Here is an 18,346-nt window from a genome sequence, read left to right as displayed (position 1 = left end):
AAAAAAAAAAAAATGTATATATTTTGGTGATGGTGAGACTGCTGCTATCTGCTTTTTACTTTCTAACTTTTAAAATATTCATTCACTGCATGAATTTCATAATATGCCTTTATTTATGTTTTAAAATCCTCAGGAATAAAATTGCAGTCTTCCAAAACATAACTTTCCAAAAGATCCCTGCAGAACCCATAGCTTTCCTGGACTCCCGAGCCAAGATCCACCTGCAGCTCCAAACCTTCTAGGTGGGGTTGCAATGGAAACTGTGTGAGAGGCCCAAGAAGACCCCAATGGTCTCAGAGTATCCCCTACCTGCCCATCACAACTCCAAGGATCGCCACTGAAGAGTGACTTTCAAAAGTTATGGCAGCGCTTTCCAATGTTTCTTTTATGGAGGTTTTAATCTGATTCCACGCCTCCCCATAGGGCAGATGTGGATGGGTTTCATATATGAACGGAAGCCTGAGGACAGTTTTTCACTGTCACACCGATCCGACCCAGGCAGGAGTGCCCGCGGGGGGCATGCTTTTCCTTGTTCCTGCATGAATCTTAAGGGATTCATTGCCAGTCGAGAAAATGGCTTAATTTTCAGAGTCTCTGAAGGATTTATGGGCAGGTGAGAGATAGGAAGTTAATTTAAGCCAAGGAAGAATATTAACTAAATTGAAATAATAAATAATAGCAAGGAACTCTGAAAGAAATGATGACTAAAGAAAAGTAAAGTACATTTTCAAATGACACTTCCTTTGGGTCCCTATTTGAAAACTACTCAGTTGAACTCAACAAATATTTGCTGTGTCCCTACCAAGAGCAAAAGCACCATTGGGACAGGGTGGACAGTGTCCCAGGCAGGTGGAACAGACCGTGCAAAGGCAGGCAGAAGATGCAGGACGCTTAGATGTGCAGATGGCTGCACTTCCTGGAATCTGGTTACAAGCGATCCTCATTATCCATGGATTCTGTATTTGTGAATCTGCCTACTTGCTGAAATTTATTTTTAACCCCAAAATCAATATTTGCAGTGCTTTCATGGTCACTGTCAGACACGCAGAGAGTGGCAAAAAATTACAGTCGCCCGACACACACATTCCCATGGAGGTCAAACAAGGCCACATTCTGCCTTCTTGTTTCAGCCCTTGGACTGTAGACAAACGTCCTTTTCATGATCTAGTGAGTGCCACCACATTTGTCACATTTTTGTGCTTTTCACTGGTGACTTTGCTGTTTCAAGTGGCCCCCACGCATAGTGCTGAAGGGCTGGACGTGCTTGCACTTAAGTGTTATCAGTGCAAGAAGGCTGTGAAGCGCCTGATGGAGATAATATGTGTGTTACAGAAGCTTCCTCCAGGCATGAGTGACAGTGCTGTTGAACTCAGTTCAATGTTCATGAATTAACTGTATATGTCAAATAAGGTGATGTTAAACACAGACACACATAAAACAAGGTTATGACTGATCAGTTGACAAAAATGTTGTGACCAGAGGCTTACAGGAACCTAACCTTGCATTTCTCCTAGGAGCAATGGTTCGGTATTCACTAATCCAGTAGTTGGCAGTGACTCCACAGAACAAATATGTAGCAAAACTGGTAATTCCACTGAAAGCTGATATACAAAAACTCTATTACATCACACAACTCTTGGCTTGGGACATCAGAATCCCAAAAGTAGATACACAGGAAGGCAAACAGCAAGACAAATAAAAAAAAAAGTCTATCAGATCTGAGGGTCTAGAAACAAGACAACTCCTGGCTTTCAGTACAAGGCCAACAGGAGGCTCAGGTCGTGTCTTTGAAAGCAGGGTATTTTTCTTGGTCTATGAAAAGCCATACTGACAGCCTGAACTTTAAGTAATAAAACACTGTGGTTTTCTATTCCCAATATGCTTCACTGAGCACTTAATTTAGAATTGCACAATTATGTTTGCTTAATGCCAATTAATTATTAAACATGTTTATTGAGGTCTGACAGCCATATAAGAGAGTCATCGTTTATATATTGGATGCCTGTTAAGCTTCAATAAATACGTTAACAATCATTTGGTGTTTAATGTGCATACAATATCGGCTGTTAAATCTCAGGGCTGGACTGGTTGAAACACTTATTTTTAAAAGTGAGGCCCAAGTTGGTAATAGCTGGATCATTAGTTGGGTCTGAAGCTCAAGTGCAGTCAGCTGAGGGGGTCTAAGAAGTCACCGCAGGGGAGACAGCAGAGCCCCAGGGAGAAGGCTCCTGCCTTCCCAGCTGACAGCTGGTGTGCGCTGGAGTTGGCCCACCTAGGGCCTGCATCCTGGTCCCACAGTCTGTGAGCTGTGCAACCTCAGGACCTTGTCTGAACTTCTTGGAGTGTCAGTATCCTCCTCTGTAAAAACACAGCAGTAAAAGTGTAGCCCCAGAGAAGTGCTGTAGGCATGAAGTGAGAGAGCAGGGTTGAGTTAAATGAACACTGAACTCAGGGGAGTTCAAATACTCACATATACGAGTTTGGGGATTAAATAGAAGAGGGAAGAGAGAAATAAACCAAAACATTGGGTGATTCTCCCAATTCCTATGCTCAATATCCCTGCTGGAGAGTGAGGGGGAGAGGGTGACTGATAATATATTTATGCAAAGTCACACTGTTCTATTTTTACATAATACCACTATTCCGAAGCATACATACACCATGAAAGTTTTGGACAATTTCAAAGGACAATCGGGGGAATTTTGGCTACATACAAGTTTCTGCCTCTTACGTGCTGACTTCAGAACCTAACCCTAAGTAAGAAAAGACGGGACTTCTCTTCAATACTTAGCACAGGCCCTGGAGTATATACTGTGTTCAATAAATAATACATGTTAGGGGCTCTTATGATTATTGTAATTATCATCATCATCCTCCTCCATGTATGTTTCCCCACACAGAAGCCCACTAGGGAAGTCCGACCTTTCCTCTAAGCTGGAGAAAGCAGAGCTCCCGAGCCAACCTTATCTGTGTAGTGCAGGCAAATGATGTTGATTTTCCACCTTGGAAAATGGCTATGAAGCAACCGCTCAGGGCACTTAATTTCCTCAAACAGCGCCATCAAAACTGCACAGCCAGCCTCCCTGTGCCAAGCCACAAAGTGGATCAGTGCCTTGCACAGCACCCGCGCCGCCAATAGACGCATTCAGTTGCTGATTTAGATAGAAATAAATGTTTATGAATGAATTATGGGTGTGAGTCGTCAGCTTGCGGATGAGGCGCAGCTGCAGCTGGGAAGTGGCTGAGGGACATGGCCGCAAAACAATGTGGTAAAATGGCTTCTGGGTGCCCTGCCCCCAACTCTGCCAAGAGCCTGCTCAATCCGTCCTCCATGAAGCCTGCCCAGACCTTCCAAGTCGGAATGACTTGCTCCTTCCTCGATCTCTTCTCAGCCTTCGTCTCCCACAGTCCTCAACATTCTCTACCTCATCCTATTTTCATTTACCTGAATCTGTTTTACCCAACAGTGAGAGGCAGCCAGGTGCAGGAGCAGCTATTCTCTGGGTATTATCTACATTCAGATCCAGCTTCTACTAATCCTAGCTATGTGCCCTTGGCAAGCTCTCTAACGCTGGGGGACTACATGTGACTTGTTTTTTTTTTTTTTTTTAAAAAAAAAAAAAAAAAAAAAAAGGATAAAATCTATCTTGTAGGCAGGACAGCCATGTATGGCTGCCCAGGCTGTGCACTGCACAACTCCATCTGTGGAGATCACATTACCACAATGGGAAGATACAATGCAATGATCACTGTCCATGTAACTTCATGAGCTTTCAAAGTGCAATCCCCAGTTACAGTTGGTATAGGTACAGTTCTTATACAGTGGCTGTCAATTTGCCAGAGCTATTGAGAGGGTCAAATGAAAGAATCATTAACAGGAAGTGGAGGTTAGCCCTTCCTTGCCCCCAGTCCTCATGTACTGCTGTAGATAGCTCACCTGGGGAGAGGTCAGCACCAAAAGGCATTTATTAAACATTCATTTGGAGTGGCACTGCGCTGGGCAACTCAAAAACAAGACCCTGCCTATTATTTCTTTACTTTTCCTGTTAGTTTCCTCCACATCCTCTCCAAATGCCCCCTTACCTTTTGGAAATACCTTCAATAAAACTGGACGTGAGAGATTAAAAAGGCTCCAAGTGGGCCACCTATTGTGTACACCAGGGTCCAAATTGGAGTTCAAATACTCATATATACGAGTTTGGGGATTAAATAGAAGAGGGAAGAGAGAAATAAACCAAAACATTGGGTGATTCTCCCAATTCCTATGCTCAATATCCCTGCTGGAGAGTGAGGGGGAGAGGGTGACTGATAATATATTTATGCAAAGTCACACTGTTCTATTTTTACATAATACCATTATTCCGAAGCATACATACACCATGAAAGTTTTGGACAATTTCAAAGGACAATCGGGGGAATTTTGGCTACATACAAGTTTCTGCCTCTTACGTGCTGACTTCAGAACCTAACCCTAAGAAAGAAAAGACGGGACTTCTCTTCAATACTTAGCACAGGCCCTGGAGTATATACTGTGTTCAATAAATAATACATGTTACGGGCTCTTATGATTATTGTAATTATCATCATCATCCTCCTCCATGTATGTTTCCCCACACAGAAGCCCACTAGGGAAGTCCGACCTTTCCTCTAAGCTGGAGAAAGCAGAGCTCCCGAGCCAACCTTATCTGTGTAGTGCAGGCAAATGATGTTGATTTTCCACCTTGGAAAATGGCTATGAAGCAACCGCTCAGGGCACTTAATTTCCTCAAACAGCGCCATCAAAACTGCACAGCCAGCCTCCCTGTGCCAAGCCACAAAGTGGATCAGTGCCTTGCACAGCACCCGCGCCGCCAATAGACGCATTCAGTTGCTGATTTAGATAGAAATAAATGTTTATGAATGAATTATGGGTGTGAGTCGTCAGCTTGCGGATGAGGCGCAGCTGCAGCTGGGAAGTGGCTGAGGGACATGGCCGCAAAACAATGTGGTAAAATGGCTTCTGGGTGCCCTGCCCCCAACTCTGCCAAGAGCCTGCTCAATCCGTCCTCCATGAAGCCTGCCCAGACCTTCCAAGTCGGAATGACTTGCTCCTTCCTCGATCTCTTCTCAGCCTTCGTCTCCCACAGTCCTCAACATTCTCTACCTCATCCTATTTTCATTTACCTGAATCTGTTTTACCCAACAGTGAGAGGCAGCCAGGTGCAGGAGCAGCTATTCTCTGGGTATTATCTACATTCAGATCCAGCTTCTACTAATCCTAGCTATGTGCCCTTGGCAAGCTCTCTAACGCTGGGGGACTACATGTGACTTGTTTTTTTTTTTTTTTTTAAAAAAAAAAAAAAAAAAAAAAAGGATAAAATCTATCTTGTAGGCAGGACAGCCATGTATGGCTGCCCAGGCTGTGCACTGCACAACTCCATCTGTGGAGATCACATTACCACAATGGGAAGATACAATGCAATGATCACTGTCCATGTAACTTCATGAGCTTTCAAAGTGCAATCCCCAGTTACAGTTGGTATAGGTACAGTTCTTATACAGTGGCTGTCAATTTGCCAGAGCTATTGAGAGGGTCAAATGAAAGAATCATTAACAGGAAGTGGAGGTTAGCCCTTCCTTGCCCCCAGTCCTCATGTACTGCTGTAGATAGCTCACCTGGGGAGAGGTCAGCACCAAAAGGCATTTATTAAACATTCATTTGGAGTGGCACTGCGCTGGGCAACTCAAAAACAAGACCCTGCCTATTATTTCTTTACTTTTCCTGTTAGTTTCCTCCACATCCTCTCCAAATGCCCCCTTACCTTTTGGAAATACCTTCAATAAAACTGGACGTGAGAGATTAAAAAGGCTCCAAGTGGGCCACCTATTGTGTACACCAGGGTCCAAATTCCTAGATTAATATGACATTCCAGTTTTAGTTTCAAACAAAATAATTTGTCACTTAAAACAAATCAAAACAGTAGTTTTCATCCTCTGTGTCCTACCCTGGAGATCATCACGCACGCACTCATTAGTGTGTATATGGATGTCGCCCAGTTAACAAGCTCCCAATGTAGTCCAAGCAAGCAATGTGCTAGCAGCTTTCCTTACACCACTGATAGATACCCCCAAGTGGCTCTTCACAGTACTGAGATCCGCACAGAGCCTCTACTAGGGCTGAAGAGGCACAACATTACCTGCTCCCATCTGCCTCCTGACCCCATTTCTAACCATCCCCCTATGTCTGTGCTCCAGCCATGCCGGCTTCCCTCCCTTGTCCTAAACATGCCACTCTCATGCCTGTCCCGGGCCTTTGCACTTCCTCTGCCTTTGGAAGAGCCTACTCACAGGTCTGTCCAGAACCCACTTCTTTTGTCTCATGCAGGTCAGATCAGATCTCTACTGTCTGAGAAGTCTTCTCTGCACATTATCGCCAGAGGCATTCACCCCTAAGCCACTCTCAACCCACACTGCCCTGCCTCTCTGTCTTCATCATATTTAGCAGAAATAATCACATTCATCTGCTTGTGTCCACCCCACTGTGAGCTTCATCACGGCATGAACCTTGCTTGTCAAATGCACTGAAACACCTTGGCCTCCACAACCGTGTCTGGCTAACCATAGCCCGTCCTCAAATGCTTCTTAGATCTATTAAATAGGAAGTCCCCAATCTGTGCTCCCCACAACTCTCAGAGGCAGACACTGTCATCTCCTCTTTACAGTGGAGAGAACCCCCTGAGAAGCTGGCACAGGGCTCTGAGGCCAGTGTTAACTGGCCAAAAGCTTTAGGGCGAGGGCACTGTGACCCACTGGGAACCATGTACAAATCAGTGGGCCAGGCCAGGTGTGGTGGCTGACACCTGTAATCCCAGCACTTCGTGGGGCTGAGGCAGGTGTATCACTTGAGGTCAGGAGTTTGAGGACAGCCTGGCCAACATGGTGAAACTCTGTCTCAACTAAAAATACAAAAACCAGCTGGGCATGGGTGGCGCACACCTGTAGTCCCAGCTACTCAGCAGGCTGAGGCAGTTGAATTGCTTGAACCCGCAGGCGGAGGCTGCAGTGAGCCGAGATCACGCACTGCACTCCAGCCTAGGTGACAGAGCCAGACTCCATCTCAAAAAAATAAATAAATAAATAAAAATTAAAATCAGTGGGCCACAGTGCCTGGGCCTGAAGTTTTTGGCCAGGTAACACTTAGCACTAATGTGCCATGCCATGCACTGTCCTAGGTGCTGATCCCCATTCACCCATTTAAGTCCACCAAGCACCCTGGCAGGTATTGTTGCTATCCTTATTTGCACGAGAAGCTGAGACAGAGAGAGGTGGAGGAACTCGCCTATATCACACATCTTATAAATGGCAGTCAGGAATTGAGCCCTGGCAGTTCAGGGCTCTGAAGTCTATGCTGTGCTGCCTCTCTTCACAACTGTGGCAACAATTCCTACACAGCAGCTCCCCTGGAGAACGTGCTCTATGTCAAATGCTTTATAGAACTTTTTTTATTTAATCCTCACAAAAGGCAAACTGCATGCCTTCCGTACCAAGCCCCTGACTCCCTAAGCTCGCTCCCCTCACAGGGTCTTTGGATTTCACACCCCTCGTCCCCATATCTGACCCCTCCCACCATACTTCCTTCAGTGTTCTGTGTCACCCACATGAGCAGAGGGCCTTCCCCGACCACCTGATATAAACGGCATCCCTGCCCCACCTGAGCTGTATTCTCTAGCCCCTTATCCTGCTTTAGTTTTTTACTTAGCACTTATCACCTCCTGACACAGTTCATCAAATATAAGACTCCATCAACTTTAAGAGCCACCACTGTGCACCTCTAAAAAGAGGTAGTTATGCCAATCATAACTACACAATACACCGACTGTATCAGAGATGTCCAAATGGGAAAAACTGTGCATCTCGGAATCTGTGAAATACGATTTATTTGCTTACTGTCCATCTGCCCCCATTAGAACGAAGCCCCCGTGGGAGCAGGGACTCACTGATATTGTTTGCTGTTAGCCCTAGACCAGACAGTCCATCCTCAACAAATACGTGTTGAAACGAATTGCACTGAACCAACCTCCATGAGGCAAGTACTACTGCTATCCCCATTGTACAGATGAGAACAACTAAGGCACAAAGAAGTCAAGGAATTGTCCAAAGATCACACAGCTAAGAAGCCCCTGAATTACTGTCAGATAGTTCAGCACATGTTGCTCCCAGAGCCAAAATCTTTAGTGTTGCATCAAGCAGTTTTAAAGAAGCTCTGATTTACTTTTATTTTAGTGTGTAATTTGGACACGGTGTATGATAAAACAAGTCTTGGGCAGAGATATCTTTCAGTTCTCCACTAGGAAGTGTAATTATGTTCACAGTCTATGGGATGAATATCTGAAAATCATGCTGTTTTGGTCACATGGTCTACCCAGACTATGAGCTCATGTAAGCCATGGCAGGCTCAAATAAGGTATCTGAAGACCAAGTGTATCCAATTCACTTACAAATAAAACATGAGAGACTGCTGAACTAGACTGGCTGCTTGCTGGACTCACTGAGCATTGCCTATAGTTCATAATCAAGATCCCATGTAGAACAAGACATGATAGGGTGGGGAGGCGGGGTGCGGTGAAGGCCCTTTCTCACTCATTGTAATTCTTCATAATTAACTTCTATAGTGCCCCAAGGTCCGAGCTTTTCATTAGAGTGCCATCTTCACTTCAGTTTCTTGCAGGTTAGGACATCTCTCTGCTCCCTTTGAAGCATAAAGTGAAACAGCTTCCGAAGAGCTCTCAGATCCCTCATCCTGGACCATTACAAACATCCACAGCTGAGCACTCCTTTTCAGTGAAGTGTACTTTAATTAGTCACCTGCACACTCATTGCTCTATCTTTATTGGCTTGTAGCTGTATCTTAATTGGTTTGCTCACCAAATTCATCCAAAAGTCCCATGTCAATAGAGGTATGTTCACAGAAGGTCTCTATCATTTTATGGCACCAACGCCAGATAAAACAGAGGTACCTAAAGACCTTCAGCTGGTGTAACATAAAACTCATTATTAAGGGCAAAACCCTGTGTTTATGCAATATCACAACAGCTAAATTTAAATTTGCCAGCAGGGGCCCAGGAAGTATAAATGTATGACATTGGTAGGAGCATTCACCTACCGAAAACTTCCTTGCCTTTGAACACATCGCACTGTATTATTGGCCTTCTGCACGAAAGTGCCATAATCTTTAAAGCAAACAGACAAGAAGACCAACTGCCATCTGTCCCAATGGGAACATGAGTTGCTGCTTCTGACGTACCCTATTAGATGCTTATTCCACAAGGGGCACACAAAATGCAAGAAAGTTCCCAGGAGCTCGGCACCAAAGCAATAATGCTTGATGCCGGCGAAGTCGAGGCTGGTGATTAGGAGGGCTGACTTTTGGGGATCCATCTGCCACATGCCAGGTGTCTCACCAGGATCATTGTCTCTACTGGGGCGGGGGGACATATCTAGTTCACTGGAAATAGCTTATAAATAGAGAGGAAGATCTTAAGATTTCTGGTGGAATTCTCGCACAAGTGGATTCTAAGTCAATATGGGTGCGTGTTGTGCTAAAGATAACAGCAACACTTACCCTCTGGTAAGTGCTTGCTAGGTGTTATGAACCATGCAACACCCTCTACAAACGATATTGCATGCAAGTCCATCCCTAAATCATTAAATCTCATTGTCCATTCTCTTTTCTTCTCAGACTAAGCACTGTCTAATGAAATTACTTATGTATTTTATTTTCTTATTATCTACTCCCCAACTAGAATATCAGCGCCATGGGAGCTAGTACCTTGTCTTTCTTATTCTTTGATGTGTCCTCAGCTGCTAGAATGTTAATTAGCATGTAGGAAGTCCACAATTACGTGCGGGAATAAATGATGTGAATAAATGATTAAACAATTCTATGAGAAGTATTATTATTGCCACTTTACAGATGAGGAAACTGAGGCCTGGAGAGAAAACTGACTTGCCGAAGGCCACAGACAATAATTGGCAGAACGAGAACATAAACCTGGGTCTGACAATTTTAAAAGGTGGACCTCTTGCACTGCACTACACTGCTCCACTTCACAGAGGCAGGCTGGAGCTATCTTTTCCTGGAGTCCAAATATTCCAAGTTCAGTGACTTCACTCTGGTAACCTGACATTTGTCATGGCACCAGTATCTATCACACAGACATTGGCAAAGGCAAAATGTTACAAGTCAGGCTTCTTCTTTCAGAGAACTGGTTCAGGAGCACACTTCAGGGAGTGGTAGTCCCCCTAATTCTTGGTATCAGCTACCTGCGGTCAACCGTGGTCTGGAAAGATTCAATGGAAAATCCCAGAAATAAAAAATTCATACGATTTATATCGTATGCCACTCTGAGTAGCATGATGCAATCTCGTGTCCTGGTCCATCCCACCTGGCCCCACTGGAGAAATGCAAATCCTTCCTTTGTCCAGGGTCCACGCTGTCTACACCACCCACCCCTTAGTCACTGAGTAGCCATCTCAGGTATCAGATCAACTGTCATGGTATTGCAGTGCCTGTGTTTAAGGAACCCTTATTTTACTTAATAATTCCCTGGCCAGGCATGGTGGCTCATGCCTGTAATCCCAGCACTTTGGGAGGCTGAGGTGGGTGGATCATGAGGTTAAGAGATTGAGACCATCCTGGCTAACATGATGAAACCTCGTTTCTACTAAAAATACAAAAATTAGCTAGGCATGATGGCACATGCCTGTAGTCCCAGCTACTCAGGAGGCTGAGGCAGGAGAATCACTTGAACCCAGGAGGTAGAGGTTGCAGTGAGCTGAGATTGTACCACTGTACTCCAGCCTGGCGACAGAATGAGACGCATCTCAAAAAATAAATAAATAAAATAAAAAAGAATGACACCAAACACAGATTGCACCACTGCACTCCAGCCTGGCAACAGAGCGAGACTCCATCATAGATAAATAAATACATACATACATACAATAAAAATATAATGACCCCAAACACAAGAGCAGTGATGCTGGCAACTTGGCCATGCCAAAGAGAAGCCACATACTGCTTCTTTTAAGTGAAAAGGTGAAAGTTCTCAACTTAACGAAAAAAAAAATTCATATGCTGAGGTTGCTAAGATCTACAATAAGAACCAATCTTCTATCCATGAAATTGTAAAGAAGGAAAAAGAAATCTGTGCTAGTTTCGCGGCTCTACCTCAAAACTACAAAAGCTACGGCCACCGTGCATAAATGATCGGTGAAGATGGAAATGGCATTACATTTGTAGGTAGAAGACATGAAGACAAATGGGCTCTGATTGATGGCAACCAAGTTCTGCACTAACCCAGGTTTCAGCATCCACTGGGGGTCTTGGGAAGTATCCCCCAGATAAGGAAGGACTGCCGTCTTTGTGATTCCAATGTCCTCTGCTAGTTCTGCTGTTTGACCTATTAATCCTTAAATTCTCTGAGACCCCTTTTTCCCTCCTGATCCCCTTTCCCTAAATCTATTCTTTTCTTAATGCCCAGAAGAGGAACAGGCCAACCTCTGGGGCAGGCCAAGGGGAGCTGCAGCTGTCTCTGTGGCCCCAGCACTGCCTGAGTCTTTCCTCGTTCCTTATAGACTGATACACTGAGAGCCCTGGGCAACGTGCAAAGCTCTTCCAGGGTAATGCGTGGCTTCATGAGCCCTCCTTCTCCCAGAGGTCTCCTCTAACCTTGTTAATCTTTAAGAACTGTAATTTTTAAGGAAGGGGAGGGTATCCAGTAGGTTTCCCTTTTCACATCTCTCATCTGGTTTGGCTTGGAAGTTTGTGTTAGTTTGGGAGCCTGAGAAATTCTTGGGCACTGGACAGAGATCGCAGGAGGTAATCAATCACACAGGTCCCCCATCACAGGATGCCCATGTTGGCACAAGAACGCTGCCCCCTGCCCCATGGGAGAGCTAAGCTGCTTGGGAGCCAGGGTGGCAACAAATCTTTCGGGAGGCTGTTTGGAAATGCTTTATGGCCCACAGGGTTACAAGGCTCTAGCTGAACAAATGTAAAAATTAGTCTACCCTAAAATATCCAAGGCAAGTAATTTCCTATCACCTTGTTTTTCAAATGTACTTAACATCTAGAATCTCGGCTTCTCAAAATACGGATAAGGGTCATCAGTTAAAATGGCAACTCAGAGATAAAAATCTTCCACTTTAACAGTCACTCATAAAATGACGCCATCAGCCCTGCTGTTTGGCCTCAGAGTTAGGAGTCCAAAACCAACAATTATTAAGTATTCTTGATGTAACAGACTTGAACCAGCCAATGAGCAGGACACTTATCCTTTGTCCCCCAAGGCTCAGCAACTGACCCTCTGCTCTCTCCACAGAAGCTCCTCAAAGACATGTATCTGGGGTTAGTTCCCCCTCTGTTGGGACAGTTTGCTTTTCTGCAAAGCTTTTCCAGGGTAATGTGTGGCTTCGTGAGCCCTTCTTTTCCCGGAGGGCTCCTCTAACCTTGTTAATCTTTAAGAACTGTCATTTTCAAGGAAGGTTCCTTTCTCCAAATTTCTAAACTACTTCTTACTCCACAAAGTACTGATGACAACCAGACGGCAGTTTATTTTTTGCATGCTTTTTTTCTTTTTCTCTTCCTCTTCCTTGAATCCTTTTGCTCTTCTTTTCGTTCCCTTTATTCATTCATTCGTTTATTCCATTCCACTCCTTCAATAGAGATTATAAAATACCTCCCTATCAGGAACTAAGAATGCTAATTTATAGGATACAGATGGAAATTCGGCCTTCAAAGAGCTTCCCTTTGGGGCTGGCGGTGCCACGCAAGTGTGAGCAGAGGGGCAGAGCAAGACATTGCAGGCTGCACGGGACTGACGCCTAAGAGCTGGAGAAGGCTGCATTTGATCTACGACCTGGGAGAGGAACAGAAGCTTGCAGGGGAAGTAAAGGGGAAGAGTATTCCAGATTGAGCAAACAGCAGGCACAAAGGTCCTGTGGCCACAGGCAGTGCAGCACAGCAAAGGGGCTGAAATTAGTGCTCTAGGGCTCAAGTATGAAGTGACCAGGAGCAAGGATGTGGCCGTAGAAATCAGTAGGGGTCAGACCATGGGGGCCTAGCACACCATGATCATGGAGGCCTAGCGCACCAGGAGGTAGAACTGAATGCAGAAAGTGATGGAAGAGTTGGAGTAGAAAGTGCCTTAATTAATTAAAAAAAAAAAAACAAAAAACTGAAGGTTTAACTCATTCTGTACCACACAGCCACAGGAACCTGGGAACAGGGGCTTCCGAGGTTCTCAAGAAAGTCTGGTGTCATTATGGAAGGAGTAATCTGGCCTCTAGGTGGGGGATGGGGGAAGGATGATCGTGACTCACACGAGCCTGAAAATAAACCAGCCCTGTAACTTTAGAGGCAAATGAGAATAAATGGAATCTCTAGGGCTCACTGCAGTTAGACTTTTTTTTTTTTTTTTTTTTTTTGAGGGAGAGAGGCCAGATACTGAAATGGGGAGGTTTGCTGAACAATAGAACATCTTCTCATGCCCCTTTTGGCAGGCAAACTTCTTCACAGGCCATCATTAGGAGTCACTAAATTCTAAACCTAAGGTGAGAAGACAAAGTTTGATAAATGTGCCCAGGTACAGGAATAAAGACCCAGAGAGCATGCAGATCACAAAGTTCAGACTGTGACAACCTGTGCTCAGTGTTAAACACACAAACATGCTCTCTCACACACACTAACACACTCACACACGTGCCCTCCCTTTCTTTTCTTTCTTTTTGAAAGAGATAGGGTCTCATTGTGTCATCCATGCTAGAGGTCATTGGCATGATCATGGTTCTCTGCAGCCTCAACCTCCTGGGCTCAAACAATCCTCCGGCCTCAGCCTCCTGACTATCTGTGGCTACAAGTGCGCCACCACGCCTGGCTGCCCTCTGTTTCCGTGAACTGTCAGTTGCAAACGTCAATTCCTAAAATTCTCATACCTAAAAGGCAAAAGAATTGAAAGTGATCAAAAGATGAGACAGGAGCACATTTAGGAAAGCTGAGGGGAGGAGCAGCTCAGGAAAAAAAAATGAAATAGAAAAAATATGTTATCAGTCAGTCAAGAAGAGTCACGGCTCCAGAAGTCACATCTTAAATATGTTTCAGTATTTCACGGGTTTATAAACTCCTCTAGTATTCTCATGGGCTTAAAGAAAACTATTGCATACATTTTGTTTTATTCTCCAGCAAATCTTGCCCTGCTGCTATCACTTGAGGAAGTGAGTAAGAAGGTCTGTCCTTTAATTATTGACCAAACACCTAGGTTACAGAGCTTAAATCCTTTTAATGATGCATAAAACCACACAAGGGGCCGGATTAGCTTGTCCAGTGTTAATTAGAGCCTTTCCTGCACATTCTTTCCCACCCTTTATTTCATGACCAGGAAGAGTAAAGCCTAAGTTTTCAAATTTATGTTAAATCCAAGAGGTTAAAAAAATGTAAGGCCAGTTAAGTGGAGAAGAAGCTGTGTAAAGAAGGCTTACTAGATGTATATATGCCCTCAAGTCAGGACTCTCAAGCCAGCAGTATGCAGCACCCTCTCTGATGTCTTGTTATGGAAGAGCTCTCTGGATGATCCAGGCAATTCTATGCATTTTTTAAAGAGTGGGCATTTTTCAAAATGGCTCCTTCTAATAACCAACAACTCCCAGCAATGATGAAAGTCACCATCATTTGTCAAGCAATTTGGTAACATCTAAAAACAGTTCCCTAAGAACTGCTCCCCTCCAACACACTGCGTGCGCGCGCGCGCGCGCACACACGCGCACACACACACACACACACACACACTATAGTTTTCTTGAGTCCACTTTCAAAGCCATCTCTGTTGCAAAAGCCGCCTCGGGCAAGGAGTTGGAAATGAATCAATCTTGGCAAAACGGGAAATGATTTTGGGGGACAGAATTAAACTTGGGTAGTTTTTCTTTCCTTTCTCAATTGTACTTTTGTTCGTAGCTTCAGCTGGGAGAGAGAGTGCACACGTTTAGTTGGGAGTTTATGAGTTCATATTTTATAATTAACGTTGCCAACAGGGGAGTTTGATTAATGCCAAGCAGTGGATTTTGAGCAATGTTCCATACAAATTGCCAAATTTAGCAATAAAATAAATTGGTTATGCGAACATAATTAGTAGGATGACTATTTAAAATTCAAAACCGAATGTGAATAATTCCAAATCATCTGAGCCACAAATCCATTATGTGTATATAAGGGGGAAAGTATAACATTTGGGTTTTATTTTGCCCTCAACCACAGTGTTATTCACCACCAAGCTGAACAGAATGAAACTTCCACAATGGGTTGTGGAAATATTTTAGAGCCACTGAGAAACACACATATACATGCATGCACACACATAAAGGGAATGTAAAAAGGCAAGATACGCTAAACTGCAAATTTTCATTATAAATTTAAAAATCTATAACAAACTTTTCAACAAATGCTGCATTACATTTTCCAATGTGCAATATATAAACCTCAAATGCACAGTTTTGCAGCAGAGCTTTCTCCCTGTAAATACTCACAGTACCTTGTTGTCACCCTGGACTTCTCCAAGCCTTTGCTGAAGTTCTTTAATTTCTTCTCCCAGATGTTTATTTCGGTCCTGAGAATCTCTCAATAGTTGTGCAAGATTCGCCTACAAATATCAACACATTATGAAACAGAATGAGAAATGGAGGAGTAGATAAATGCAGGGCTCTATCGGGCTTGTGGATGCTGGCGTTCAACCCCAGCTGAACCCCACAAAGCCTGTTATAGTAAACACATATATGAATGCAGCCAGTGTGTGAATCACGCCACTACAATGGCACGCAGGAAAATGAAGTTGGCCATGAACCTCAATTTGGGGATATTCTTTTGTTTCCAGAATGGCTCACAGAGGGCACTAGGACAAGCAATGGAAGAGTCAGTCTTATTTGAGTTAAAAAAAAAAAAAAAAAAAAACTGTGAGGCTGAGGCAGGAGACTTGCTTAAACTTGGGAGGCAGAGGTTGCAGTGAGCTGAGATTGTGCCACTGCACTCCAGACAGAGCAAGACTCCATCTCAAAAAAAAAAAAAAAAGAGAGAGAGAGAGTTTATCACTAAAAATCTTGAAAATGGACTTAGCGTTCAATTGTAAAATTTGGGCCAGGCCAACAATATAGAAAAAGCTTCATTTTCTTGTTTAGATAGCTTTTGTTTTTCTTCAAATATATGTGTTTTGTCTCATGAGTTTTTGTGTGTGACCTCAATGCCTAGAATTTTGATTACAATTCCAGTGGGCGGCCAGAAAAGAGGTCAGTGACGAGCAACAATTTCTGAAATCAGGATCCAGAAGAAATGCAACAGTCTCCTGGGCTGGTTTTCCCCCTCTTTACTTCCTTATTTTACCTCACATCTGGGAGAAGTACTAAATAGCCAGGATAATCGCCTTTCATTCCCATCTTCATGACATCATCCTTTCCTTAAGATTTGCCTCCTGTTGGGATCCAGGTCCCTCCGATCTCCACGGCCGGTCCATCAGCCAGCCTCCCCTTTCGGTGTGGCTCCATCTCACAGCCTCATCGTTCCTTTTCCCAGAGCATGCAGACACCTTTTGCCATATCCTCACCCCTTTCCCACATTTCCTGAACCTGGGATTCCTGGCTGCCCATCTAACTACCTACTCCAGCCTTTTACTCATATTCCTCCTCGCGCACATGGCTTCTTGTTCTCCTGTACTATTCTTATTTAGCTAATGGACTTGCCCTAATTCTCACCTGACTTATCACATTCTTATTGAAACTTAGCAGGGAGAGACTGCAAGCTACTGAAAGGCAGAGATTCTGCTTTCTGCTTCCTCCGCTTCCATGTGCGTTGTTCCAGACAGTGCTCAGGTACCGACGAGTGTTTTAAAAGCTCATGATGAATAAATGAAGAAAGGAAGGAGGGAAGGAAGCAAGTAACCAATCCGAACAGTCCTCCTGGAAGGGAAAATCATTCAAGGAGAGTCAAACAAGGGATATTAGAGATGATCTTAATATGAAAGAATCCTTTCCTGCTACAGCTGAAGAAACCCAAATCCAGAGAGGTGAGGGAACTAGCCAGACTGGAATGGCGACATTTCCAAATACTTCAATGCTAATACTTTGGGGAATATGCACCTATGGTGGGTACTAAAAAGAGAATTAAAGGGAAAAGATAATGACTATATGTTGGCTGACCTGCCTTATCCCATTTATCCTGTTGTCTTACCTACCAGGTCTCCCCAACTCATGCTCACCTCCCTGTGGTCCCCCACACAGACCAGGCATGATCATATCTCAGTGACAGGGCCCTGCTCTCTCTGCTTGGAATGCTCTCCCTCCAGAGACCCTCTTGGTTCACTTCCTCACCTCCTTCAGTCTTTGCTCAAAGGTCACCATCTCAACAGGGTCCATCTTGACCGGTTGATTTAATACTGAAACCTTCCCCTGTGCTACCTTATCTTTTTTTCTGGAGCACTTGCCATCTGTTAATATACCATATCATTTACTTCATGGTTCATTGCTTACTGTTGCCTCCTTGTCTCCCTCTCCTTACTAAAACGTAAGTTCCATGAAGGGCAAGGAACTTCGTTGTCTTTACTGACCTCTCCCAAGCACGTAGTAGATGCTCCATAACTATTTTTAAAATAAGAGGCAATAAGCTGCGTGTGGAGGTTGCGCTCTCACCAGGAGAGATCAGGAATAATAAGAGCGGGCACCAAGACTGAAACCAGTGCCTGGCATGGAGACTTGCATAGAAAATCATTCATTCCTGGCTGGCTGCTGAGGCTCATGCCTGTAATCTCAGCCCTTCGGGAGGCCGAAGCGGGTGGATCACCTGAGGTCAGTATTTCAAGACCAGCCTAGCCAACATGGTGAAACCCTGTCTCTACTAAAAAATACAAAAATTAGCCAGGCATAGTGGCACATGCCAGTAGTCCCACCTACAGTGGAGGCTGAGGCGGGAGAATCCCTTCAATCCGGATGGTGGAGGTTGCAGTGAGCTAAGATCGTGCCACTGAACTCCAGCCTGGGCAACAGAGAGAGACTCTGTCAAAGAAAGAAAGAAAGAGAAAGAAAGAAAAAGAAAGAAAGAGAAAGAGACAGAGAGAGAGAGAAGGAGGAAGGAAGGAAGGAAGGGGGGAGAGAGAGAGAGAGAAAGAAAGAAAGAAAGAAAGAAAGAAAGAAAGAAAGAAAGAAAGAAAGAGAGAGAGAGAGGGAGGGAGGGAGGGAGGAAGGAAGGAAGGGAGAAGGAGAGAAGGAAGGCAGGAAAGAAAAAGAAAGAAAGAAAGAAAAGAAAAGGAAAAGAAAAGAAAGGAAAAGAAAA

At 44.2% G+C, this 18,346-nt stretch overlaps 1 protein-coding gene across 1 annotated transcript in view; it reads right to left on the bottom strand.

Moving 5' to 3' along the window:
• Positions 1–18,346, bottom strand: part of CCDC149 (coiled-coil domain containing 149) — a 77,369-nt gene that overhangs the window by 38,860 nt on the left and 20,163 nt on the right. Inside the window, exon 4 of the mRNA XM_011991300.1 lies at positions 15,564–15,671. Coding sequence (XP_011846690.1) covers positions 15,564–15,671 — 108 coding nt within the window. The remainder of the gene's footprint in view (positions 1–15,563; positions 15,672–18,346) is intronic.

The sequence above is a fragment of the Mandrillus leucophaeus genome, unplaced genomic scaffold, assembly GCF_000951045.1.
Source record: "Mandrillus leucophaeus isolate KB7577 unplaced genomic scaffold, Mleu.le_1.0 Scaffold393, whole genome shotgun sequence".
NCBI lineage: Eukaryota > Metazoa > Chordata > Mammalia > Primates > Cercopithecidae > Mandrillus > Mandrillus leucophaeus.
Note: the sequence above shows the minus strand (reverse complement) of the source record. Positions and strands in the feature narration are given on the sequence as shown.